Here is a 26,967-nt window from a genome sequence, read left to right as displayed (position 1 = left end):
TGTAACAGGCTGTTTAAAGCCTGTACAGAGCTGATGGCAGTTGGACCAGGCAGATGAACCATGCGGAGGAGCTCTGAGACTCCGCAAATAACAGGGCGTATGTGAAATTGCGTCGTAGCCAGCGGGAAGATGGCAGCGGTGTTGAGACCTTGCTGTCAATGTACACGGCAGATAAGGACGACCCCTGATTTTAAGATGGAAGTCTTTAAGTTTCGGGGTCGTCCTAGATGACGGCATAGATGGTGGTCTTCAAGTGAAAATAACCCGAGAGTCTGTTAAAAATGATTACTCAGCAAAGTTGTGTTGATTGGTTCATATTCCAAATGGAAGTGGTCTGATAAAACCACTTTTGTGTCTTCAGATTGTACACTCCATTTACGGAAGATACAGAGAACATTGGACAACGAGCTGTCAACTCCATTTTGAACACTCTCATTATGATCAGTGTCATTATTGTAATGACACTGATTCTTGTGCTTCTCTACAAATACAGGTGCTACAAGGTATGTGCCACAGGACTCGCCTTTTGACATCCTTCCCAGAGAACAAATGGTAGAAACTGATTGCGGCCATTGAAACCTGTGCCTTCCAATTACACCCAAATGAACCTACATTTTAAAAGGTGGGAGGAAACTGGAGCACTTTTGGAAAACTAACGTGGACATGGGGAGAGCATAGAAACTCCTGAACAGACAGTGCTGCATTCGTACCTGGGTCGCTGGCACTGAAATGACGTAGTGCTGCCTTTGATGTGCAGGGCTCCTTCAGAAATGAAGGAGGCGTGGAATTCAAGAGGCCTTGCTTTGTGGATGCAGAGGGTGGTAGTAGGTAATTCGTACTCTGGATGGAGGTCGGTGATCAGTGGCGTTCCGCAGGAATCTGTTAATGGGACACTGCCTCTTTGTGGTTTCTATAAATGACCTTGATGAAAAAATGGAAAGGTGAAATTAGTAAGTTTGCCGACACGAAGGATGGTAGTGCGGTGGATAGACTGGAGGGTTGTCAAACGTTACAGAGGGACATTGATAGGATGCAGAACTTGGGTGAGAAGAGGCAGAATATAACATTAATGGGAGGACACTGAGCACTGTGGATCAACCGAGAGATCTTGAGGTCCGTGCCCACAGGACACTCAAAGCTGCTGCTCAGGTTAATAGTGTGGTTAAGAAGGTGTATGGAGTGTTGGTCTTAATTACCTGTGAGGTAATAGTACAGCGATACAAGATCTAAACCCCACTTGGAACCTTGTGTTCAGTTCTGGTCACCTCACTACAGGAAGGATGTGGATGCAATAGAGAGAGTGCTGCCTGGATTGAAAATAATAACTTGGATTTTTTTTTTCCCCCTTGGAGTGATCGATGATGAGGGGTGACCTGATAAAGGTATATAAGATGATGAGAGGCATTGACTCCAATGGAAGATTATTCTAGGCATTTGTGATGGTAGGTTACTAGGTCAGCACAGCAGTGTGCGCCGAAGGGCCTGAACCATGCTGTAGATTTCTATGTTCTCTAATTCACTTTGGAACATGAAGGTAGAGGATGTGGTTAATGGCAGGATTCTTAACAGTGTGAAGGGACAGAGATATCTTAGGGTCCAGGTCCTCAAGATTGCCAAACAAGTTGATCAGGTGGTTAAGGTGGCATATGGTTTGCTGGCTTTCATTAGATGGAGGATTTAATTTAAGAGCCGTGACATAATGTAGCTCTATAAAGCTCTAGTTAGACTACATTTGGAGTATAGCATTCAGTTCTGGTTCCCTCATTATAGGAAGGGAGTGAATACTTTGGAGGGTGTGCAGAGGAGTTTTACCAGGATGTTTTATATATAAAAGGGCTGGAGAGACTCCAGCAGGTCATCCAGCATCCATATGAAGCAAAGATATATAATCAACGTTTTGAGCCTGAACCTTTCATCTAGATTGGAGAACTCATCAATAAGCCAAATGGCTGTACCAATGTCAGTGGTTCCTGACCTGGAGTGAAAGATTCCTTTGGTGTTGAGCAATAATAATGCTGTATTATAAAATATACTGAATGTGTTAATGTCTCACATGTAGTGATACTGGCAGTCGCACATCACCTTCAAAGGGGTAACCTGTGGGGTTAGGGGGCCAGGGGAGTGACCTGTGGGGTTGGGGAGTGACCGTGGGGTCAGGGAAAGGGGAGTGACCTGTGGAGTCAGGGGTCGGGAGAGTGGCCAGTAGGGTCGGGGAAAGGTTTGAGTTCCATAATCTCATTAGTATAATTCTGTGATGCTAATCGCTGCTCCAACTTATCCAGTATAAGCAAAGTGTGCATTAACCTGCAGCTTTGTTGCTTGTATTTATCTGCAAGAAGATGAAATTGCTCTTTCTCACCTGCTGCACTTTCACACTGAGTCAGCGCAGGGCACAGGCAGCCAGTCGGCACACAGCAAAGGCACTCAAACAGATATTACCTAATGTGGCATGTTATGTTAATGTAATGCACTGTGCAAAAGGCAATGTGTGATGTTGATTGTGAATATTGGCTGGGTCATTCCAGACAACTAGCTGCCTCTTCAAGGTGCAGTTGAATCTGCATTCTCAACAGCACATCTCTCCCGCCAGACGCTTCTCTTGAAAATCACTTGAACCCACAGTCTTTTTACCCTCATTAAGTTCACTACACACTCATCCATGACCAGCAATCAGAAGGTATCTAAATGGTCATTGTCACAAACAATCTTCGGCCAATCTAAGCTGACCAAGTTGTCATTTTGGCTAATCCCATTTGCCTGCATTTGGATCATACTCCTCTAACACTAACCCCCACACCCTCCCCAAAATCAGTAAATCTTTCCCAATGTCTTTTCCTTGTTATTATTGTACCCATGTCTGGCAGCTCATTCCAGATACAGACCACCCTCTCAGATCCCTCCCAAATATTACTTTAAATTTATGCCCTCTAGTTCTAGAACAATCTATATTGTGGAGGGGGGTGGGGGATTATTATCCATGCTTCTCATGATTTTATAAATCCCAGATCACTCCTCAACCTTCTCTGCTCTGTGGAATAAAGACCCAGCCTATCCATATAAACCTCCTCCAGTTTATTGATGGTGTTTCAGAACTGGGCAACCAGAATGTCTGAATTCTGAGACTTTCTGAGATTTCCTGCTTCTGGCTTATTCCAAATCATCGGCAATATATCTCTCTCTCCTATAGACGTTGAAAAGACTGGCTGAGTTCCTCCAGCAACTCGTTGTGTTTTTAATCAGAACTGCACACAGTGCTCTGTGAGATCTCACCAACACCTTGCACAGCTAAATCAGGAGGACCCAACTTTTGTACTCTCTACCATGTCCAACACAGGCTAGCATGTCAAACACTTCTTCACCATCTTATCCACCTGAGTTGCTGCGATCTGTGCACCTCCACCCCTAGGTCTCTCTTTTCTCCGACACTCTCAAGGGCCCCAGCATTCATTGTGCAGGTCCTGTCCTGGTATGACTTAGCTCACACTTTTGTCAGAGTTAAATTCCATTTACCACTTCTTGGTCCACCATCCCAACCGATCTGTATCCTGTTGTATCCTTACTTACTCCACGACGCCACCTTTCTCTCTCTCCTCCACACCACCTTAATTTACTGATCAAGTTAACTACATTGCCATCCAAGCTGTTAATGTAGATAACAAACAATAGCAACCCAGGACTTCCAATCAGAAAAAAATATATCTTTCCACTACCACCCTCTGCCTCCTACCAAGAAGCTAGTTTTATATCCAATCAGCCATATCATCTTGGATCATATATGATTTTAAACTTCCAGACCTGCCTTGTGGAACCTTGTCAAAAGCCTTGCTAAAGTTCACAAATACAAAGTCTACTGCCCTGCTCTCATTGATACCGCTGAAAAAACTCTCATCAGATTCATGCACAAATCCATGCTGACTGCTTCCTTTCAGTCCTTGACAATACAAATATAAATATTCCTCAAAGCCCCCTCCAAAAAATATTTCAAGTACTGATGTCAAGTTCATTGGCCTATAGTTCCCTGGCTTGTTTTTGCTATCCTTTTTAAACAACGGGACAGGCTAAAGATGATAAAAAAAAATCTCAGTCAGGGCTTCTATTTTCTAAGAATGTACTTAATCAAGCCTTGGGGATTTGTCCATGTTAATATGCCCGATGCCAAGACCTCCTCCCTGGATTTGATATGGTTCGGCACCCTTCCTACTCATTTTCTTCAATTCCTTGGGTTCCATGATCTCCATAGTAAAAACTGGTGAAAAATATTCAGGATCCAACTTATCTCCTATAGCTCCACACGTTGATCTTTAGTGGGACCAATTTTTTCCCTAACTGCCTTTTCACTCTTAAATAGTTCCTGCAGATTTTGTTGGGATTCTTCTTTTTCCTGCCTGCCAGTTCCATCTCATGTCTTCTCTTTGCCTTCTTGTAATCACTTGATCTGGACTTATTTTATTTGACATCTGCCTCTTTTTCCTGACAAGACCCTCAATATTCATCAACTAATGTTCCTTAACCTTACCAGCTTTGTCCTTCACAGTAGGACTGTATAATGCCTGAAGTTTTGCTAATTCACCATTAAAACCATCCCACTTTCCAGCTGTTCTCTCACTTGTAAACAACCTCCCCTTGTCAACATCTGCAAGTTCCTGCCCAATTCCTCCAAGATTAACCTTGCCCCAACTTAGGACTTTAACCTATGGACCAGTCCCATATAAAACCAGTGGAGTTCTGGTCACTGGACCCTAAGTGCTGCCCCCACTGTCACTTCAGTCATTGTCTTGATCCCAAAGAGGTCCAGTGTTGTACCTGCTCTTTCAAATGACCCTCATTATATTGATTCAGGAAGCTCTCTTGGACACACTTGACAAATTCCATTCTGTTCAACTCCTTTGTACTTTGGGTGCCACAGTCAATATTCAGGAAGTTGGTCTCTAGGTAATAAAACCCTATTATTCTTACAGTTACAGTACAACTCCAATTATCCAAAATCAGATTCTCTAAAATCCTCAGTTATCTGAAATTTTTTGGAGCTGAACTGACCAGAGACATCAGGCTCCCGGCGATGACAGCAGCGGATCTCGGGCTCCCAGCGCCGGCAGCAGCGGACTTCAGGCGCACAGCAGCAGCAGGGACCTCAAGCTCCCGGACAGGAGTGGGACCATAGGGCTCCTGGCAGGAACTGGGCCTTGGTGGGGAGGTATTGGTGATTGGCAGTGGCCAGCATTTTTTTTTGGTGAGAATTAAATATTATTTTAGTACTTTAATAACTTTGTTGTTTGTTGTATGAACACTATTACAAGAGACTTGCTGTTGGTACTGGGCTGTTTTTAAAAAAATGACCAGTTCTCCAAAAAAAACATTTATCTAAAATGGGCTTGGTCCTGACTACTTTGGATAATAGGAGTTGCTCTGTATCTACAACTTTCCAATTCCTGAAGACTATTTGGAGACGGATAATACTGCCCTATCAAAGTGATTAACAATGCATCAGAGTGAATATTCCCGCATGCCCTGACTTGATGTTGATAAGTACATGCCTTTGATTAACAAAACAAAGCTCAGGATGAAACCTGATGATTTATCTTGGTCTTTTAAATAGGTCATTCATGGATGGCTGATAATCTCATCACTCTTGCTACTTTTCTTTTTCTCCTTCATCTATTTGGGGTAAGTTAAACTTTTTTTTAAAAATTGTACTGGTATTTTATTCAACAACCTGTTAGCAATGTCAGATGACATTTTCCTGGCTGGTGGCAGCCCAGATGGTCCAATCTAAAAACTATCACTGATACCATTGCTTTCCAACTGAAAACACAGGAATATGACAGAAGTCTGACTTGGTGAATGGAATAAGGAATTGCAGGGGATCTGTTTCATCCTGCAAGACAAAGTTCTGTTGTTTTTCTTCAACAGGGAAGTCTTCAAGACCTACAACGTTGCCATGGATTATTTCACACTAGCAATGATGATCTGGAATTTTGGGGTGGTCGGAATGATATGCATTCACTGGAAGGGGCCACTTCGTCTGCAGCAGATCTATCTGATTATGATCAGTGCTTTGATGGCTCTGGTTTTCATCAAATACCTCCCAGAATGGACTGCTTGGCTCATCCTGGCTGTTATTTCAATATACGGTAAGCCCCAATATTGACTGAATTTTGTCACGTTCCATTGCATTCTCCAGTTCACGAGACTCTTGAAGAAGTGGGTTAGGTAAGTGGGTGTGATAACTGGATGAGTGGAGGTTCTGCTATTGATGACCTGCATCATGAAGCAATCCGATTTTTAAAAAGTGTCCCAGCATTCTGGTGGCTCTTAAGACGTGGCTGAGGAGGAACAGAGGAATTGTGATGTCTGTTGCTCTTGATCTCTAGCTCTTGGGCTCTTGAACCTCCAAGTATTACCCCAACCAGAACACTGCACCAGAACCACCAAAGATTCCTGCATTTATTTTGGAATTCTGCTATCCTGCCTGTTTTGCTTTCATGGCACATTGTGTTAATTTAATTGATATGTTATTAGTGTGTTTTGCATACCTGTAAAGCTGCGGCAAGCAAGAATTTCAGTATATCTGACCTTGCTCGTCATCATGCTTATTCAAAAGTCAGCTATTTCATTTTTTTTACTCATTATGTAGTCTTGTGTAGTTTTTATCTTTCTTCTGGAGTAGAAATGGCATTTTGTATTGTCATGTGTAATTGCGGTTATGTGATAGCATTGTGGTTTCTGGAGGACGTAATTTTGTTTTTAACTCTGTACTGCATACTGGTTTTAAATGACAATAAAGGCTACCATGACTACTGCTTAATAGCTAGCTATGCAAAAAACATTCTTATGGTTGCCCATCAGTGTAAATCAGTTCTGATGCATGATCTCAAACCTGAAGCATCACCTGTTTCTCTTGCCACCGATTGCTCATAACTGCCTCACCTGCTGAGTGCTTCCAGAATTTTGGCACAAATAGAATTGCTACCTTCAGCCAGTTTACTGATATCAGCCTGCAAAGTTTTAACGTGGTTATTGGTAGTCAGTTTGTTGAAACGCACAGAACTGCTTTCTCTAATAATTTGGGAAGAGGGAGTTTCCTCAGGATAGCGCAGCAGCAAGCTTTAGATGCTGAGAGCCTCAAAAGGGTTAAATTTGTTATAACTGTGTGAGTGATGCAAAATGCCTCATTGTAGACTTGATTACTGTATTGGTTTTACAATTTTAAAACACTTTAGGCAAGGATATATTTAATGTAGAGATACAGCATGGTTACAGGCCCTTCAGGCCCATGACCCCATGTCAACCAAATGCATCCATGTCTCCAATTAACCTACTGACCCCATATACGTGTGGGAGGAAACTAGCTCACCCAGAGGAAACCCACATGGTCACAGGGAGAAGAAATAAACTTACAGCAGCTGACTTGAACCCAAGCCACTGGTGCTGCAATGTGCTATGCTGCCCAATATTGTGGAAGAAATGGAAATTTGAGTGTACCCTTCACCCTGCTTAGCCTGGCATTATCACATTCTTGTGTGTGAGATCTTGTGGTGTAAATGCGTAGGTGTTTCTGTCTTTACAATAGTCACTCCACCTGAAAGACTTCATTAACTGTAATGTGCTTTGTAGATAATGGTTTTCTGCTGTAGGGACGAGCTCTTCCATTCGCAGTCAGAAAGTAGGTGAAATGTCCTCTCCAATCCGAAGCTTGGAGCAGATGAAGCCAGGAAGTCTTCCTGGAACAGAAGCTGAAATAGGTTCAGCCAGATGCTGTTTCCCAGAATTGCTAAGGAAACTGTCAGCACCCACTCCCTTATTAGCATTGTTGTACTTGTTACAAGATGGCAGACTTTGAAAATGAGTTTTGCAATTTATCCTCTACCCCTTTGAGTGAGACCTCCTGAGAAATTATTGGCAGTGTCACAAAATAATAGTATCGAAATTCTGCTTTGGTATGAATGAAATTCTGAACTGAGTTCTATACACAGAAAATAATAATTTTATTTAATTGTGTGTGTAGCTGTAGAGACTGTGGTAAAGGGGACTAGAGTTATGTTGTGTCGTTTAAGGAAAGCCATTATATGCCACCATTGTGGAATACCACCGTTGCTTTAGGACTCGATACAGTGCTGTAAAGATCAGTGGATGTGGAGAAGGTAAGAGGAAAGTGGATGTTCAGCCACGATCAGCTTGAACAGTGGGAGAAATCGTCCTGCCCTTATTTCATTGTGCAGAAGTTTCTTTTAGGTAGGTGGGTGGAGCCGTGTCCACAACCAGACTGGCCATGAACTGATAAAATGGTGGACTTGATGGGTCAGATGACTTACTCTTCCTATTTCTTCTGTTCTTTCACCTACTTTCTGCCCCAAAATGGTGAAAACAAATCAGCAGTATTTGGGATTTTTCCTACATTTAGGACATTCTTTAGGTGAATACTTCGGCCCCTAATTTGGTTTCTTCCCTGATAGACAACTATTTTTGATGAAATTTGCCAAAAGTTGTTAGTTGCAATTGTGTTTGAGGACTCAATTATCAATTAAGAGCTTTGCATCTATTAGTACCAATCCTCTTCAAACGAGTGCAACAGGCATATTTGTGCTAACATGATTTGAAGGTTTTTGACTGCTGATGTCAGCCCACCTAGGGTCTTGATGAGGTAAAAGTTCTAGGATCCCTGGTATCAGCTGATGTTCTCTCACTAATTCTGCTCCAAAAACTTGAACACAAAAGTCTAGGTTGAATCCAAATTTCCTGAACAGTTTGAGCAAGTGGCAGACGTCTAGTTTTAGATGTCCTCAAATGAAAGGAAAGGTGCTACGTAAATGTACTTCTCTCTTTCTTGGAACTGTAGATCAGTTAACCTTGCTAAGTATTTTAAGAGGTTGATTTACCAGTGAAGTGAAGATGGAATTCTAGATGAGGGTCATGTACATTGAGGGTAAAAAAAGACAAAAGTTTTTAGTAGTTATGGAAAAAGATTGGACTGAATCACAAGTTGAAATCTCGATGCACTACAAATTTTAGTCGGAGACTTTAACCAGGTCTGTGTCAAGAAAATCCTGCCTAACTACCTTCAGCATGTAACCTGCTGTACCAGAGGTCCCAGCACACTCAATCAATGCTATACCTGGAAGGCATACCTTTTTTCCCCCCCGACCACATTTTGCCAAGTAGATTCATCTGGCTGTGCTCCTCCCTTCATACAGACAGAGCCTAAAGAGAGGCTCCAGAGATCAGGATAACTAGATGATGATCACAGGAGGCTGAAGAAAGGTTACAGGACTTCCTCGAGTCACCGGATTCAAGGGTTCAGCTGAGAATCTGAATGATTAAATCATTCAGGGTTTACCCCAACAAGAAGCACTGGATGAACAATGTAATCCAGAACCTCCTGAGAGCCAGATCACAGGCATTTAATTCTGGAGATCCATATCAGTACAGAAGGATCAGGTGTGACCTACGGAAAGCCATTTCCTGGGCTAAGTGGTGTTTCTTGAAGAAAATGGAAACAACAAAGGATGCCTGACAGTTATGGCAACATCCTAGTAAATCTTCTCTGCACTCGATTTGGGTTTGTACCAAGTTATGTCATTTAGGCCCTTCCACAACTGTCGAGTATCCTTCATTGTTTCCATTCTCAGCCAGAATCCCCCTTTTGGCTGGAAGATGGCTTTTTGTAGGTAGTGCCTGGTCCATGTGTGTGTTCTGGATCTCATGGCTTAAATGCCTGTGATTTGACTCTCAGCATGTCCAGATTTAATTGTTCATCCAGGGCTTCTTGTTAGGGAATACCCTGAATGATTTGGTGGGGCACCTATCTCCACACCTGTTTTGATAATGTCTGTAACTCCCCTGGTGTGATTATTCAGATTCTCAGCTGAGTTCTTGAACACTGTCCAATCCACTGACTCAAGGCAGTCCTGTAACCATTCTTCAGCTTTCTGCGACCATCTTCTGTCTATCTTGATCTCCGGAGCCTTTCTTTTTAGGCTCTGTCTGTGTTCAGGCAGAAGGATCCAACTTTCCAAAATGTGGTCTCTGAAAAGAATGGTAGGCCTTCCTTATCTTGTCAGTGATCAAGTGCACTGGGACCTCTGGCATAGTAGTTTATGTGCTGGTGATAATTGGACAGGCCTGGTTAAAGTCATCATCTATGATTCATAGTGCTTTGGGATGCGCCAACTCTTGTTTACTGACCACATCATACAGCTGCACAAATACCTGTTTGTAATCGGCATCAGTTCGTCTGTATGAAGGGAGAAGGAGCACAGCCAGATGAATCTACTTGGCAAAATGTGGTCGGGGGGAAAAAAGGTATGCCTTCCAGGTATAGCATTGATTGAGTGTGCTGGGACCTCTGGTACAGCAGGTTACATGCTGAAGGTAGTTAGGCAGGATTTTCTTGACACAGACCTGGTTAAAGTCTCCGACTAAAATTTGTAGTGCATCGAGATTTCAACTTGTGATTCAGTCCAATCTTTTTCCATAACTACTAAAAACTTTTGTCTTTTTTTACCCTCAATGTACATGACCCTCATCTAGAATTCCATCTTCACTTCACTGGTAAATCAACCTCTTAAAATACTTAGCAAGATTAACTGATCTACAGTTCCAAGAAAGAGAGAAGTACATTTACGTAGCACCTTTCCTTTCATTTGAGGACATCTGAAACTAGACGTCTGCCACTTGCTCAAACTGTTCAGGAAATTTGGATTCAACCTAGACTTTTGTGTTCAGGTTTTTGGAGCAGAATTAGTGAGAGAACATCAGCTGATACCAGGTAGAATCACTGATAAGAATTCCAAGGGTAAATGGAAGGGTCTGCATTTAATCAAGATTTGCTCTCAGGCAGTGGAGCAAGAGGTTGACATGACCCCCCCCCCCCACCCCCCAATTGTCAGTGCACCAGCCAGAATTAACTAAAAAGCACACCCTCTCTCTTTGTGTGTTCTCTGTTAGCCACATCTCGGAGCAGCAAATAAATGAGGTTTGTCTCACCTGCTTCTGATAAAGCAGCTTTACCCTATTTTCCAATTACAGTACATTCCCCAGTAGTATGGTCAGTAGGAGAGATGTCAGTTGCCTGCGCTTCAGTCTGGTTTGGATCCCAGCCCTCTTGCCACATTTCTGGACTTGACATTGGTGGTGGCCTGGCCCTTTAAGAACTCTGAATTTCAGCCAGCCTGATTCAGCTGTCGCCTAAGAGATTTGAAGATTCTTGATGCAGTTCGTCGGCCAGTCATTGAGAAGAAGACTGGTCAGGAGGTAGGTATTAAAAGGAAAGGTAGTAGGAGTTTCGGTTCATCCACTGTTGAAAACATCTCAACATCTACCCTTTTGCCCTCTCAGGATCTTGCTACCACCAATAAGGTCACCCTTCATTCTTCTAAAATATCAATAATAAACCAGATCCTATTTTAAAATTAATTCATGTAGAGCTACAGCACAGTAACAGGCCCTTCTGTCCCATGAGTCTGTGCTGCCCAAATGTACCCATGTGACCAATTAACCTTTGGAATGTGGGAGGAAACCGGAGCACCAGGAGGAAGCTAGGAGAACATACAAACTCCTTGCACGCAGCAGCAGATTTGAACCCAGGGGGCTGGTGTTGTCATAGTGTTGCGTGTCAGCCTAAATTCAGTTTAGCTTATTTTATTAGGACCATCCACTCACCTCAAAATTCATTACTTGTGCTGCCTTGTATGTTGCTGCATCTTTTTTTAGGTAAGGCTGCCAAAACTGCTCAATGCTTCACATGTGGCCTCCCTGTATTGCAACAACTAAAGTTTCCAAACCCCAAAATGAGTTTCTATGACCCACCATCTTTCACTGCTTTATCTCTGTTCCAGAAATGGGAATTTGTTGATGATTACAGTGTTCAGGTCCTCAGATACTGTTGGGCTCCATGTAACAAAATTGAAATGGTGTCATTTAAATGACAATTGGACAAGTAGGTGGATATGAAAGAATTAGAGTCATATGGGCTGTACATTAACAAGTGGAGTTAGCTCGGGTAGGCAACTTGAAGGGCCTATGATTGGGTGTGTCCTGATGAGAGTCAAATGATGTTGATTCCATCTGTATCAGCAATAATCCTCTCCCATCAAGGAGTCCAACCACCTCTCGTCCTCACCTGCCTCAACACCTCTTCAAATTGTTTAACATCCTCATTTGGAAATAATTTACTGTGTCTTCATCATTGCTGGACCAAATTCTGGAGCTCTTTTCACCAGCTCTAGCCGTACTGATAGGCAGTTGTGATACAAAAAGGTAGACCACGCCAACTTCTCAAACGCAGTTATAGATGGACCTTAAAAGCTGATCTTGTTTGGAATGGCTGCATTTTGCCAGTGAATGAAAAGGTCAGGGGTTTCCTGAGCCCTTAAATTGTCAGCGAAACTACCACACAGTCAGCTAGTTCATGCAGGGAAACAGAAACTTCCCATTTTCACATGTTCTTCAGAATCCACCAAATGGCACATAATAGTGCAATACCCAAACGTGATGGAGGAAGTCAGGCAGCAACAATGGAAAGCAATAGGCAATTGACATTTTTTTAGACATACAGCATGGTTACAAGCCCGTGCCGCCCAATTACAACCAATTGATCTACAAACTCCCATACATTTTGAAGGGTGGGAGATAATCGGAGCACCCGGAGGAGCCTTACGTAGACACGGGGAGAATATACAAACACCTTACAGATAGCATTGGATTCAAACCCTGACGCTGTAACAGCGTTGAGCTAACTGTTGCATTACGGGCAGATAATGGTGATGGTACTCTTAGAGTAAGGTTGGTTTCAGACAGGGAGGTCACATGATCCTCTACAATCCACAATGTTCCGGACAGGGAGGCCATGTGTTCTTCCCCAATCCACATATCTTTCTTTCTTCTTTGGCTTGGCTTCGCGGACGAAGATTTATGGAGGGGTAATGTCCACGTCAGCTGCAGGCTTGTTTGTGGCTGACAAGACCGATGCGGGACAGGCAGACACAGTTGCAGCGGTTGCAAGGGAAAATTGGTTGGTTGGGGTTGGGTGTTGGGTTTTTCCTTCTTTGTCTTTTGACAGTGAGGTGGGCTCTGCGGTCTTCTTCAAAGATATAATCCACATATAATACAGCGGGATTTGGTCCAGCTGGAAAATTGGGTTACAAAATACAGAAGGAATTTAATGTGGACAAGTGTGAGGAGTTGCACTTTGGGAGGACAAACTAGGGTAGGACTTGCATGGTAAATGGAAGGACGCTGTGGAGTGCGGTAGAGCAGAGGAATCTGGGAAGACAGGTACATAATTCTTTGAAAGTAGCTTCATAGGTAGATAGAGTCGTAAAGAAAGATTTTGGCGCATTGGCCTTCAAAAATCAATATATTGTGGTAGGAGTTGGGATGTCATGATATGATAGTACGAGACTAAGGTGAGACCAAATTTGGAGCATTGCGTGCAGTTTGGTCACCTACCTACAGGAAGGATATCAATAAGATTGAAAGAGTGTAGGGATTTTACAAGAATGTTTCTGGGACTTTTGGAGCTGAGTTTTTGGGAAGGTTGAATATGTAAGGACTTTATTCCCTAGAGCGTTGGAGAATGAGGGGAGATTTGTTGGTGTGACACAGCTCAAAGAGCTGATCTATCACCCTCCTGTACGGTTCCTTGTTGCCATTTGTGATTCTGCTGACAACTGTGGTGTCATCAGCAAACTTGTAGATAGCATTAGAATTGTGCCTGGCCACATATTCATGAGTGTATAATAAGTAGAGCAGTGGGCTAATCATGTGTCCTTGGGGTGCACCTGTGTTGATAATCAGAGAGGAGGAGATGTTGTTTCCAATTCATACTGACTGTGGTCTTCCAATGAGAAAGTCAAGGATCCAGTTGCAGAGAGGGATACAGAAGCCCAAAGTTTGTAGTCTTTTGACCAGCACTGAGGGCATAATGGTGTTGAGCTAACTGAGAACAGCCGTATGTATAAATTGCTGTTTTCGAGGTGATCCAGAGCTGAGTGGAGAGCCAGTGATATTGCATCTGGTGTAGAGCAATTGTGAAAATAGGAAAATTTCAGTGAGTCCAGATCTTTGCTTAGGTATGTGTTAATTCTGGCCATGACCAGCCTCTCAAAGCATTTCATCACAGTAGAAGTTAGTGCTACTGAGCGATTGTCATTGAGGCAGCTCATACTACTCATCTTGGGCACCGGGATGATTGATGCCCTTTTGAAGCAGGTGGGAACCTCCGACTGCAGCAATGAGAGGTTGAAAATGTCCATGAACACTCCGGTTAGTTGGTTGGCTCAGATTTTCAGTCCCCTGCCAGGTACGCCATCAGGGCCTGATGCCTTCCAAAGGTTCACCCTCTTGAATAATGTTCTGACATTGTCCTCAGCAAAAGACCAGCTATATTCTGCAAGCTAAGGCCCAGTAAATGCCCTTCCTATGTTGATCTATCTACATGCCCTTCTGGACATTATTCAAAAGTTTCCCAACTTCTGAGCCTTTTGAGCCTGTGCAATCCCAGTTAACACATGGGAAACTGAAATCCGCTGGTGCGTTAATTATTTTTTTTCATTACATCACTAATAGCCTATATATTTGTGTCCCTTCCTCCTGCTGATTGTTGGGAGGTCTGTAATACACTCTCAGAAAAGTTAAAATGCCCTTTTACTTCCTAATGTCTTCCCACGTGGCCTTAATTGAGATGCCTTGTAGGATATGCTACCACAATACTGAAGTCATGCATTCTCTGACACACAGTGCAATGCCACCTCGACTTTAATATCCCTTTACTTCACTGTTAGGGCACTGCAAATATCCCAAAGATAACATGAGCTGGTATCAAATAACTGGGAGGAACTTGTAAATATCCCAATCACAAGGGATGAAGTGTTAGAGAAACTCCAACATTAGGTGGGTACCAGAAGATAGAAAAACAGGCAATTGCTCAGTAAGGAGAAAGATAGAAAGGTGGGCAGTTTAACATTATTGTTTGCAAGATGCCAGATGCAATAATCAGAGGAAATTAATCATTTCATAAAGCTGAATGCAATCGGATGTGATTGACATGGTTTTATGAAATGGACTGACAAATTTGCTTGAATTCTTTGAATGTGATGGAGCGTAGATGTCATATATTCAGATTTCCAAAAGGCACTTGACAAATGGCCCCAGAAGAAATTAGTGCATTATTAAGAATCCAAAGGAGTGGAGGAAGTCTGTTGGTTCACATCAAAAACCAGTTGTCACAGAAAGCTGTCATGGAATAAATGAGTCCTTATCAGGCTGGAGGGGTGTGTTTGTGGAGAACCCTAGGTATGGGTTCTTGTAGGAGGTACAAGCTGTTGGAGGAAACAAAATACAAGGTTTCCAAATTTGCTACTGGTTACGAGGGGATTACAAGTTCTGCAACAGAATATACATTGAGTGATCAGGTGAAAGCCTAGCAAACTTTTAATGTGGGGAAGTGTGAAGTCATGCACGTCAGTGATATGAATCAAAAGGCAGGTGATCAAAATGGAGAGAGACTGCAAAGGTGTTTGAGTGCATGAATTATTAATAGTCACCAGGCAGGTCAGTATATGGCAAACAAATGTGGATGGTGTTTAAGAATAGGGGATTAATGAGTGTTGGGGAAGCCTTGCTTGGAATGCTTTGCGCAGTTGTGATTCGCTAATCTTATAAAAAGATACCATAACATTGGAGGCAGTCCAAAGGAGATCCACCAAGAGAGGTGAAATAGTCTACAAAATAACAAGAACTTAGAAGCAGGAGAAGGCCATCTAATCCATTGAGCCTGCTCCGCCATTCAACAAGATCATGGCTGCCCTGGCCGTGGGCTCAATTCCATCCTCCTGACTTTTCCCCATAACACTTAATACCCCTGTTATGCAAAAATCTATCTAACTTTGTATTAAATATTTTCAGTGGGGCAGTTTCAACAGCTTTGGGCAGAGGATGCCACAGATTCACTACTGAAAAAAAGCAGTTCCTCATCTTCATCCTAAATCTACTCCCCTGAATTTTGAGGTTAGGTTCTAGTTCTAGTGTCAACTATCAGTGGAAACTACTTTCTTCCCCTGTCCCTTTCATGATTAGATACCCCCTCATTCTTCTGAATTCCAATGAATAGTCTCAAGTAACTCAATCTCAATTCCTCATAGCCAACCTCTCATTTCCAGATTCACCCTGGTGAACCTCCTCCGCACTGCCTCCAAAGCCAGTACATCCTTTCACAAGTAAGGCATACATTCTTGATCTCAGTACCCTAGATGCAGCTTCGCCAGTATCGCTTACAGTTGCAGTAGAATCTCCCTGCTGTTCCATCCCTCTGCAATGGAGGCCAGTATCCCATTTGCCTTCTTGGTTGCATAGAACATTACAGCACAGTACATTGTCAAGAATCCTGCCATTAACTATGAACTCTATCCTCAAGTTTGACCTTCCAAAATGCATCACTTCACACTTATCCAGATTGAACTTAATCTGCCACTTTTCTGCCCAGCTCTGCATCCTGTTACAACCTATGACAACCTTCAACACTATCAATAATACCTCCAACCTTCATGTTATCTGCAAACTTACCGACCGAACATCTCGATTTCTTCGTTCAGGTCATTTATAAAAAGCACAAAGAGCAGGGTCCCAGAACAAATCCCTGTGGAACTCGTCTAGTCACTGACCTCCAGGCAGAATATGTTCCATCTTCTTCTACCCTCAGCTTTCTGCAGACAAACCACACAGCCAAAGTTCCATGGATCCCACACCTTAAGACTTTCTGAACAAGTTTACCATGGGAGATCTTTTCAAATGCCTTAATAAGCCTATATTCAGTAAAATCCCCATTACCCGGCATGTAATCAACCAGAAACTCAAACAACCAGCAAAAAAATTTGAGGAAATAAATCAATAAAAAAAATTAAAAATAAATAAAGTTTTAAATAAAAGTATACAACTGTAAAAGTAAATGTTCTCTGAATCAACACAACCCCTTGGGAGCAAACATTCATCCAGCGTCGTGCCCCGCCCGCAGCAACTGTTTGAACAAAACTTCAATAAAGTTGTGTTTGAATAAAATGGCGGTGCCTGGGATGAAGAGTCAGCCGAAGCCGCTCACCACTGGGACAACTCTCCTAAAGTGTCTTCCTATCTCTGCCTGATAAGAGTCTTTATTAATATTAGATATATTTATTAAGGCTTTATCTGTAAATTTGGGTGGGGGGAGGTTAATTATGATGTTGGCATGTTTACTGTAGCGGTTAATGCAATGCTATTACAGCACACCAGCAACCAGGGTTCAAATTTAAAGGATGATGTGCCGAGGCCTGACACTCACATGAGTCAGGTTGTGCTGAGGGTCTGACTAGGTCACCAGAATGAAAAGCTGGTTGCTGCTGCTCGCTGCTGGGGAGACTCCCTTCTTGGTAAGAGTTTATATTATTGGTATTAGGTAGACCCCAACAATGAAGACGCTGTTTACATCCGGTACCGCACGGATGGCAGTCTCTTCAATCTGAGGCGCCTGCAAGCTCACACCAAGACACAAGAGAAACTTGTCCGTGAACTACTCTTTGCAGATGATGCCGCTTTAGTTGCCCATTCAGAGCCAGCTCTTCAGCGCTTGACGTCCTGCTTTGCGGAAACTGCCAAAATGTTTGGCCTGGAAGTCAGCCTGAAGAAAACTGAGGTCCTCCATCAGCCAGCTCCCCACCATGACTACCAGCCCCCCCACATCTCCATCGGGCACACAAAACTCAAAACGGTCAACCAGTTTACCTATCTCGGCTGCACCATTTCATCAGATGCAAGGATCGACAATGAGATAGACAACAGACTCGCCAAGGCAAATAGCGCCTTTGGAAGACTACACAAAAGAGTCTGGAAAAACAACCAACTGAAAAACCTCACAAAGATAAGCGTATACAGAGCCGTTGTCATACCCACACTCCTGTTCGGCTCCGAATCATGGGTCCTCTACCGGCACCACCTACGGCTCCTAGAACGCTTCCACCAGCGTTGTCTCCGCTCCATCCTCAACATCCATTGGAGCGCTCACACCCCTAACGTCGAGGTACTCGAGATGGCAGAGGTCGACAGCATCGAGTCCACGCTGCTGAAGATCCAGCTGCGCTGGATGGGTCACGTCTCCAGAATGGAGGACCATCGCCTTCCCAAGATCGTATTATATGGCGAGCTCTCCACTGGCCACCGTGACAGAGGTGCACCAAAGAAAAGGTACAAGGACTGCCTAAAGAAATCTCTTGGTGCCTGCCACATTGACCACCGCCAGTGGGCTGATAACGCCTCAAACCGTGCATCTTGGCGCCTCACAGTTTGGCGGGCAGCAGCCTCCTTTGAAGAAGACCGCAGAGCCCACCTCACTGACAAAAGGCAAAGGAGGAAAAACCCAACACCCAACCCCAACCAACCAATTTTCCCTTGCAACCGCTGCAATCGTGTCTGCCTGTCCCGCATCGGACTGGTCAGCCACAAATGAGCCTGCAGCTGACGTGGACTTTTTACCCCCTCCATAAATCTTCGTCCGCGAAGCCAAGCCAAAGAAAAAATTAGGTATATTAGTAAGGCTTTGTAAATTTTTTAATTTAAATTTTAAATGTAGACATACTGTACAGGTAACAGGCTATTACAGTCCACGAGACCATGCCATTCAATTTTCACCCAATTAACCTACACTCCCAGTACATTTTGAATGGTGGTAGGAAACTGGAGACCCCAGGGAAAACCCACGCAGACATGGGAAGAACATACAAACTCCTTACAGACAGTGCGGGATTTGAACCCGGTCCTGATCTCTGGCGCTGTAAAAGCGTCGTGCTGACAATGCTGCCCTACTGTTCCATTTTTGCATGTTTGGGACTGTTTCCTGGACTTTAGAAGGACATGGGATTACTTTATTCAGTCATACAGAATCCCAAGAGAACTTGACAGGATAATCGTTGAAATGTTTTCATTTGTGGGTCAATAGGAGACGTCGTTGCAAATTAAAAGGATGGTCATTTAAAACTGGTGTGTAGAATTTTTTTTCTCTCTGTGGATAATGAATCTTTGGCCCTGAGGAGTGAGAACACCAGCTTGCATGCCCCTTGTACACTGATGCTATCAGTGCATCACTCACATTTTCATTGAATCTGAAACCTTTGGCAATTGCTATCAGAGAAGCACCCAATATTACTGGTATTATTCGTTACAGGGATATTCATAAAGTATCACTATATGCAGATGATTTATTGCTATATATTTCCAATCCTGAAAATTCTATTCCTGCAGTTTTATCTTTATTAGCCCAATTTAGTAATTTTTCGGGATATAAACTGAACTTAAATAAAAGTGAATTATTCCCTTTTAATGGATGGGTTCCTATTTATGATAGTTTGCCTTTTAAAATAGCTAGAGACTATTTTATATATTTAGGGATTAAGATTACTAAAAAACATAAAGATTTGTTTAGGACTAATTTTTTCCCTCTATTGGACCTGATCGGCAGTTTACTTACCAATTAGTCACCATTATCCCTATCTATGATAGGCCGAATTAATGCTATTAAGATGATGATCTTACCTAAATTTTTATATATATTCCAAGCTATACCTATTTTTGTTCCTAAATCTTTTTTTGATAAGGTCGATTCTAAATTGTCTTCATATATCTGGCAAAACAAGAATCCTAGATTGGGAAAAAAATATTTACAGAAATCTAAACTGGATGGAGGATTGGCATTACCCAACTTTAGAATTTATTATTGGGCAATTAATGTTAGTTACTTAAGGTATTGGTTGAATTATTCAGAATTATCTCTAAATCCCCATTGGGTAAATTTAGAAATTAAACTGGTACAAAATTTCTCAATTAGTTCTATTTTGGGAGCTGCTCTCCCTTTTACTCTTACTAAACTATATAAACTAATTGATAATCCAATGGCTAAACATACACTACGTATATGGTTTCAATTCCGGAGATTTTTTGGCCTAAGTCATTTTATCTTGGAAACCCCTATTGTACTAAATTTCTTTTTTCATCCCTCTCTAATTGATCAAGCTTATTTACTCTGGAAAGTTAAAGGTATAACATGCTTTTCGGATTTATTCTTGGATAACTCTTTCATGTCATTTGAACAATTATCCATGAAAAATGATTTACCTAGATCTCATTTCTTTCGATATTTGCAGATTAGGAGTTTCTTAGTTTCGACTTTACCCTCTTTTCCCAATCGGGAGACTACGACTGTTTTAGAGGATATACTATATTCAAAATTCCCTCCAAAAGGTGTGATATCTAAATTATATAATATAATTACAAAAATAAATTCTGGGACTTTTGGAAAGTTTAAAAATGATTGGGAAAGAGAACTCAACCTTCATATTTCCAATGAAAATTGGAATAAAATTCTGCGACTGGTAAACTCCTCTTCTCTATGTGCAAAACATTCACTGATACAGTTTAAAGTTGTTCATCGAGCTCATATGTCTAAAGATAAACTCCATCGTTTTTATTTTCATATCGATCCTATATGTGATAAATGTCAATTGGAAATAGCTTCCCTTACACATATGTTTTGGTCCTGTCCCTCTTTACAGAATTATTGGAAGGAAATTTTTTCCATTATATCTACCGTTTTGAATATTGATTTACAACCACATCCCATTACTGCAATTTTTGGATTACCTGTGATAGATTTGACTTATTTATCTCTTCCTGCGGATCGTATGATTGCTTTTCTTACACTAATGGCTAGAAGATCTATACTATTGAATTGGAAAGAGGTTAATCCTCCCACTGTTTTCCAATGGTTTACCCAAACTATACTATGTTTAAATTTAGAGAAAATTAGAAACTCTGTCTATGAATCCCCTTCTAAGTTTGAGTTAACCTGGTGACCATTTATTCAATATTTTCATTTGTGGTGAGTTGATCTGGCTCTGTTTTATTTTTATGATTATGTATGATAATTGGGCTGTTAGATGAGATCGGAGTGATCGGCGTGATTTAGCTATATCGGTAGGTATTTTTTTAAGTTTTTAATTCAGATTTGTTTTTTCTTCCTTTTTGGGGTTTTTTCTCTCTTTTTTTATATATTTTTATTAATTATATCATTTTTTTAGAGATAGTTCATACTCTAAACTGATCTAAAATTTTTTTTATGATATATTTTTATTCTGCAATATTATTGTTTAATATCTCTGTATTAATTCGTTATTTACTATGTATTTTTCATATCTCTCTGAACTGTATGTGTTTATAAATTATAATAATAATAAAAAGATTGGAAAAGAAAGAAAAGAAAGAATCTGAAAGATGGTCTGTGGCATTATCCAAAGAAGAGCACAATATCGCCATATTATCTTGTTATGTGATTACAGGGAGAATGTGCAAGATCAGTTGTCCTGTCTGAGTACAATGTACATATGCCCATCATTCATGCTTGCTGCAGCCAGGCAGGTTCTTTAGGGGAAAGTAGACCAACTCCAATAGAATACATTAATTAATTGAACTATCCAGTATAGAACGATAATAAATACTCCCAGTACAGTTAGTACAAGAAAAATGTGGTATTTCAATGGTGCAGTCAGGTCTTCTATTGGTGCCAGAGTAGTTTATAATGAGGGTGGTATGGGGAAGTTCAAGAACCTGATAACTGTTGGGGGAACAAAACTATTCTAGAACCCAGAGATTCTAGACTTTAAACATGTTCCTTCTGCCTGAAGGGAGCAGCAAAAAGAGGTTGTACCAGGGTGATGGGGTTAGATATGTTTGCTACTTTCTGCATTCCTGGGACACTGGAATTTCAAACCAGGTCATGATAGATCTAGTCAGTTTACTTTCCACAGAACACCTATAAAGTTTGATAGAGTATTTAACAACAAATCAAATATTAAGTACAGTAAAACCTTTGATATCCAGCACCTATGGGGATTGGTATATGTCAGGTAAGCAAGTTTTCCGGTTGCTTGAGACTCCCTCTTATATTGTTAAACTAATACATAGATTAAATGACAATACTATACTGTACTTGCATTGAACAAACTTCACTTGAATGAATACTGTATATAAATGTTAAAGAATTTGATTTTATTTTCAGTCACATTCTTTATAAACATTTAACCATCACTGCTTTTGAAGGTTCCTCCTGCTCCAATAACATTCAGGGACTAGGGTGGTGCTGGGTGGGGGATGTCAAACTGTTAAGCTGTAAAAATTAGAACTGGAGGCTGAAGAGCACAGAATCAAAAGATGTCATGTTGTAATCCAGCAGCATCACAGGTGGAATTATTGCTATAAATTACCTTTAAAAAAAATTAATTCGTGCAAAACAAGAGAAAGTGAGGTCATATTTGTGGTTCATTGTCCATTGAGAAATCTGATGGGAGAGGGGAAGAAGCTGTCCTTGAGCCGTTGAGTGTTCATCTTCAGGCTCCTGTACCTCCTTCCTGATGATAGCAGTGTGAAGAGGGCATGGCCTGGGTGGTGGGGGGGGGGGGGGGGTCCTTGAGTTATAGAGGCTCTTTCTTAAGGCACCGCCTCTTGTAGATGTCCTCAATGGAGTGCAGCAGACTGATGCCCGTGATGGTGCTGGCTGAGCTTACAACTTTTCCTGTCCTGTGCATTGACACCTCCAAAGCAGACAGTGATGTAACCAGTCAGAATGTGCGCCACGGCGCACATGTAGAAATTTGCAAGAGTGTTTGGTGATTGTGATGGAATGTGTTCTCCTCCATGTCCCCAGACAAAAGAATAATTTATTTGGAATGAAATAAATAAGCAATAGGTTTTACATTAAATAACTGACTATCAAACCATGGATGTCGACCAAATGGGGTTAAGTGTTGAAATATAGCAGCAAGCTCGAGCTGTGTGAGCATCTTCTTCAACTCAATGGGCTGCCCTGCTTTCTGCAACCTCAAAATTACATTAAGAGCACTCTCTTTTGGTGTGATATTACTGTTGGGGGCTGTAGCAAAATACTGAGGATGCCGCCAAGCGATCAGTGTTTCTTAGATAAGATACATTTCAGCTGTGGTTTGAGGACTTGTTATAATTCAGTTTGCCATTGCATGCGAATTTTTATACACAATGATGGCAAAGTTTATTAAGTGCTTGTTATGATTTTCAGATCTGGTGGCAGTTTTGTGCCCAAAAGGGCCTTTACGTATCCTAGTGGAAACGGCGCAGGAAAGAAATGAACCAATATTTCCAGCACTGATTTATTCGTGTAAGTTAAGTTGTTTATTTCTGTTATTGCTCAGCTGACAGGTCCAGTGCACTGGTTTAACTCTTGTGTTCGATCTCGTGTAGCGACAATGGTGTGGTTAGTTAACATGGCAGACGTCGATCCAGAGGCCAAGGTACATCCACCAAACGATTCTGGTTCTGAACCTCACAGTGAGTACAATTTATTTGTTAAACTCTAACATTGAAGTAAAGTACAATAAAAAAAACATTCAATACATGACCTGTCACGTAAATACTCTGGTTCCTGGATCGGCTCAAGAGCTGGGTTAGGGTGCAGTGAGTGATGATCCTCTGTTGTGTCCAAGGCCTTTCACCATCCACAAGTCAGGAGAGTGATAGAATGGCCTGCACCTGCCTGGATGAGTCTTGCTGCAATGATGCTCAAGAAGCCTGTTGACATGCAGAACAATGCAGCCCACTTAACTCCATAAGACATAGGAACAGAAATGGGCCATTCAGCCCATTGAGTTTGCCCCGCCATTTAATCATGAGCTAATCTATTTTTCCACAGCCTCACTGCCCGGCCTTCTCCTCATAACCTTTGATGCTTTGGCTAATCAAGAACCTATTAACCTCTGCCTGAAATACCCCCAGTGACCTGGCCTCCACAACCGGCTGTGACAACAAATTCCACAGATTTACAACTCTCTGACTGAAGGAATTCCTCAGCATCTCTGTCCTAAACGGACGCCCTTCAATCCTGAAGTTGTACCCGCTTGTCCTAGACGCTCCTACCATGGAAAATGGCCCTTAAACGTCTACTTTGTCCATGCTTATAAATTCCAACAAGTTCAGGCCAAGAGCTGTCAAATGATCCTTAAGATAACCCTGTCATTTCCGGAATTATTCTTGTGAACCTGCTCTGAAGCCCCTCTGATGACACTACACCTTTTCTTAATTAGGGAGCCATACTCCAAGTGAGGTCTTATCAGTGTCTTATCATCATCACATCCCTGCTCTTACATTCTATTGCTCTTGAAATGAATGCCAACATTACATTTATCTTCTTCACCACCGTCTGTCTCATCATGTAAGTTTACCTGTGTACAGGCTGTCCTGCACGAGGATTCCCAGGTTCCTGTGCATCTGGGTATTTTCAGTTTTATCCCCATTTAGAAAGTAGTCTGCCCGTTTCTTTTTTCTACTGAAGTACATGACCGTTCACTTACCAACATTGAATTTCATTTGCCACCACTCTGCCCATTCCCCTAATCTCTCTAAGTCTTTCTGCAGCCTTCCCATTTTGTGAACACCACCTGCTTCACCACTTACTTTTCCATCATTTGCAAACTTGGCCACCACACCATTCATTCCATAATCTAAATCATTAATATACAGCATAAAAAGAAGTAGTCCTCAACCCAACCCCTGTGAAACACCACTAGCAATTGGCAACCAATCAGAATATGATCCCCATATTCCGACTGTCTGCTTCCTGCCAATCAGCTAATGCTCTGCCCATGTCAGTATGTTTCCTGTTATACCATTGGCTTTTATCTTGTTAAGTAGCCTCATAGTGGCAAATGCCTCCTGAAAATCCAAATACACAACATCCACTGCATCTCCCTTATCCAGCCTGCTTGTCACTTATTCAAAGAATTCTATTAGGTTTGTCAAGTAAGATTCTCCCTTAAGGAAACCATGCTGGCTTTGGCCTATCTTGTCATATGCCTCTAAGTACATCCTGGACAATCGACTCCAATATCTTCCCCACCACTGATGTCAAGCTAACCGATCTATAACTCCCTTTCTGCTGCCTCCCTCCCTTCTTGAATAGTGGGGTGACATTTATGATTTTTCCAGTCTTCCACAACCATACCAGAATCTAATGATTCCTGAAAGATCACTGGCAATGCCTCCACAATCTCTACTGCTACCTCTTTCAGAACCCGAGGATGCAATCCATCTGGTTCTGGAGACTTATCCACCCATTGACCATTTAACCTTCTGAAATAGTAACTGCACTCACTTCTCTTCCCTGATACCCGGTGACAACTGTCACACTGCTGGTGTCTTCCACAGCGAAGACTGATGCAAAACACTCAGTTGGTTCCTCTACCATTTCCTTGTCTCCCATTATTATTTCTCTAGTGTCATTTTCTAGTGGTTCTGTAGTTACTCTCATCTCTCTTTTACTCTTTATATGCTTGAAAAAGCATTTTGTCTCCTTTATGATATTATTTGCTAGCCTGCTTTTATAGTTCATCTTTTTCATTCTTATGAGTTTTTTAGTTACCTTTTTGAAAATTTCACAATCCTATCTTCCCACTAATTTTTGCTACTTCTACTCTTTAGCTTTCACGTTGGCTTTGACTTCTCTTGTCAGCCACAGTTGTGACATTTTTCCATTTGAATATTTCCTCTTTTTTGGTATATATTTATTTAGCACCTCCTCATTTCCTGCTGAAAGCCCATCCATTGCTGTTCTGCCATCTTCCCTACTTGTGCCCCCTTCCTCATGCCACTGTCCTTACCTGTACATCATTGAAATACCGACACTGACTTTAGTTCAATCTCAAATTGAACTTAATCATATTGTGATCACCGCCCCCTAATGGTTCCTTTACTCTAAACTTTCTTATCATCGCTGGACCATTACACAACACCCAATCCAATACAGCCGATCACGTTGTGGGCTCGTCATCAAGCTGCTCTAAAAACCCGTCGCATAGGCATTCTACAAATTATCTCTCTTGTGATCCAGTCCCAACCTGGTTTTCACAATCCACATGCATGTTAAAATCCCCTATGACTACCATATCCTTGCCCTTCTGACACCCCTTTTCTATTTGCTGTTGTCATTTGTTGTCCACATCCTGGCCACTGTGTGGAGGCCTGTACGTAACTGCCAACAGTGTCATTTTACCCTTGCCATTTTTTAAATTGACCCATAATTATTCTATATCTGCTTATCCCATGTCACTTCTTTCCAATGATTTAATGTTGTTCCTTACCAACAGAGCCATCCCACCCCCTCTGCTTACCTGCCGATCCTTTCGATACACTGTGTACTTTTGGATATTAAGCTCCCAATGACATCTATCCTTTCGCCACGAAATGAAAAAGTTGTGTAAATTTGACATTCTCCGGCTCTTATTGATGTCATCAAAAATTCCAGACGAAAGTCCAGAGACAGTTTACTTTTTTTGAAATATCTGCCAGAATTAAATGGTAATTAAAAGGCAATACTTTGAAAAGTCAGTTATTTTATTCCCTGACTTCAAAAGTTTTTCATTTTCCCTGTAACTATTATAGTTTTTTGGGTTTCTGTACTCATCAGATTACAGATTTCTGTGAGGAGCGCTGGACAAAGTGGTAACTGTCTTCCTTACTGTAGACAAAGTTAAAGAATTTCATGTACGTTACATTCTAAATGTAATAAGACAATATTGGAACGTTTACCTTTACATATGCTCCAAATGCGTCTGTTTGCTCTCAATCACTTCAAACAGTGCCTCAAAGCAAACTTCAAATGCTTAAAAATCTGAATAGATTAGGGCAGCATCTGTGGGGAGACGGAGGCAGAATTAAGGTTCTGGGTAAAGGGCAGTTTTACGAGATATTTGCATCCCTTTTTGTTTCTACACCAGCTGCTTTTCGCATCCTGGAACGCCCATTGACACAAGTTGTTAGTTGACACACATCCCCGCATCCATCGATGGTCAACCCTAAAATTGCTGCCAGAATCTCAGCCATCTTCCAGAGGAGGCCTTGTGTTGCACTTTTTTCTGATACAGTCCCATC

General features: G+C 41.8%; 1 protein-coding gene and 1 long non-coding RNA gene across 3 annotated transcripts in view; one reads left to right on the top strand and one right to left on the bottom strand.

The window, feature by feature from the left end:
- Window positions 1-26,967, top strand: part of psen1 (presenilin 1) — an 86,273-nt gene that overhangs the window by 52,813 nt on the left and 6,493 nt on the right. For both annotated transcript variants that reach the window (XM_069917428.1, XM_069917429.1), the window contains 5 exons: window positions 362-503; window positions 5,597-5,664; window positions 5,911-6,131; window positions 23,105-23,203; window positions 23,287-23,373. In XM_069917428.1, coding sequence (XP_069773529.1) covers window positions 362-503; window positions 5,597-5,664; window positions 5,911-6,131; window positions 23,105-23,203; window positions 23,287-23,373 — 617 coding nt within the window. The remainder of the gene's footprint in view (window positions 1-361; window positions 504-5,596; window positions 5,665-5,910; window positions 6,132-23,104; window positions 23,204-23,286; window positions 23,374-26,967) is intronic.
- Window positions 453-26,543, bottom strand: LOC138753887 (uncharacterized). Its single transcript, XR_011351482.1, has 3 exons — window positions 26,208-26,543; window positions 23,445-23,613; window positions 453-921 (listed from the first exon to the last, which is right to left on the bottom strand). It is a non-coding gene; the product is annotated as an uncharacterized lncRNA (long non-coding RNA).

The sequence above is a fragment of the Narcine bancroftii genome, chromosome 2 (assembly GCF_036971445.1).
Source record: "Narcine bancroftii isolate sNarBan1 chromosome 2, sNarBan1.hap1, whole genome shotgun sequence".
In the NCBI taxonomy this organism is placed as follows: Eukaryota; Metazoa; Chordata; class Chondrichthyes; order Torpediniformes; family Narcinidae; genus Narcine; species Narcine bancroftii.
This window is presented reverse-complemented; position numbering and strand designations above follow the sequence as displayed.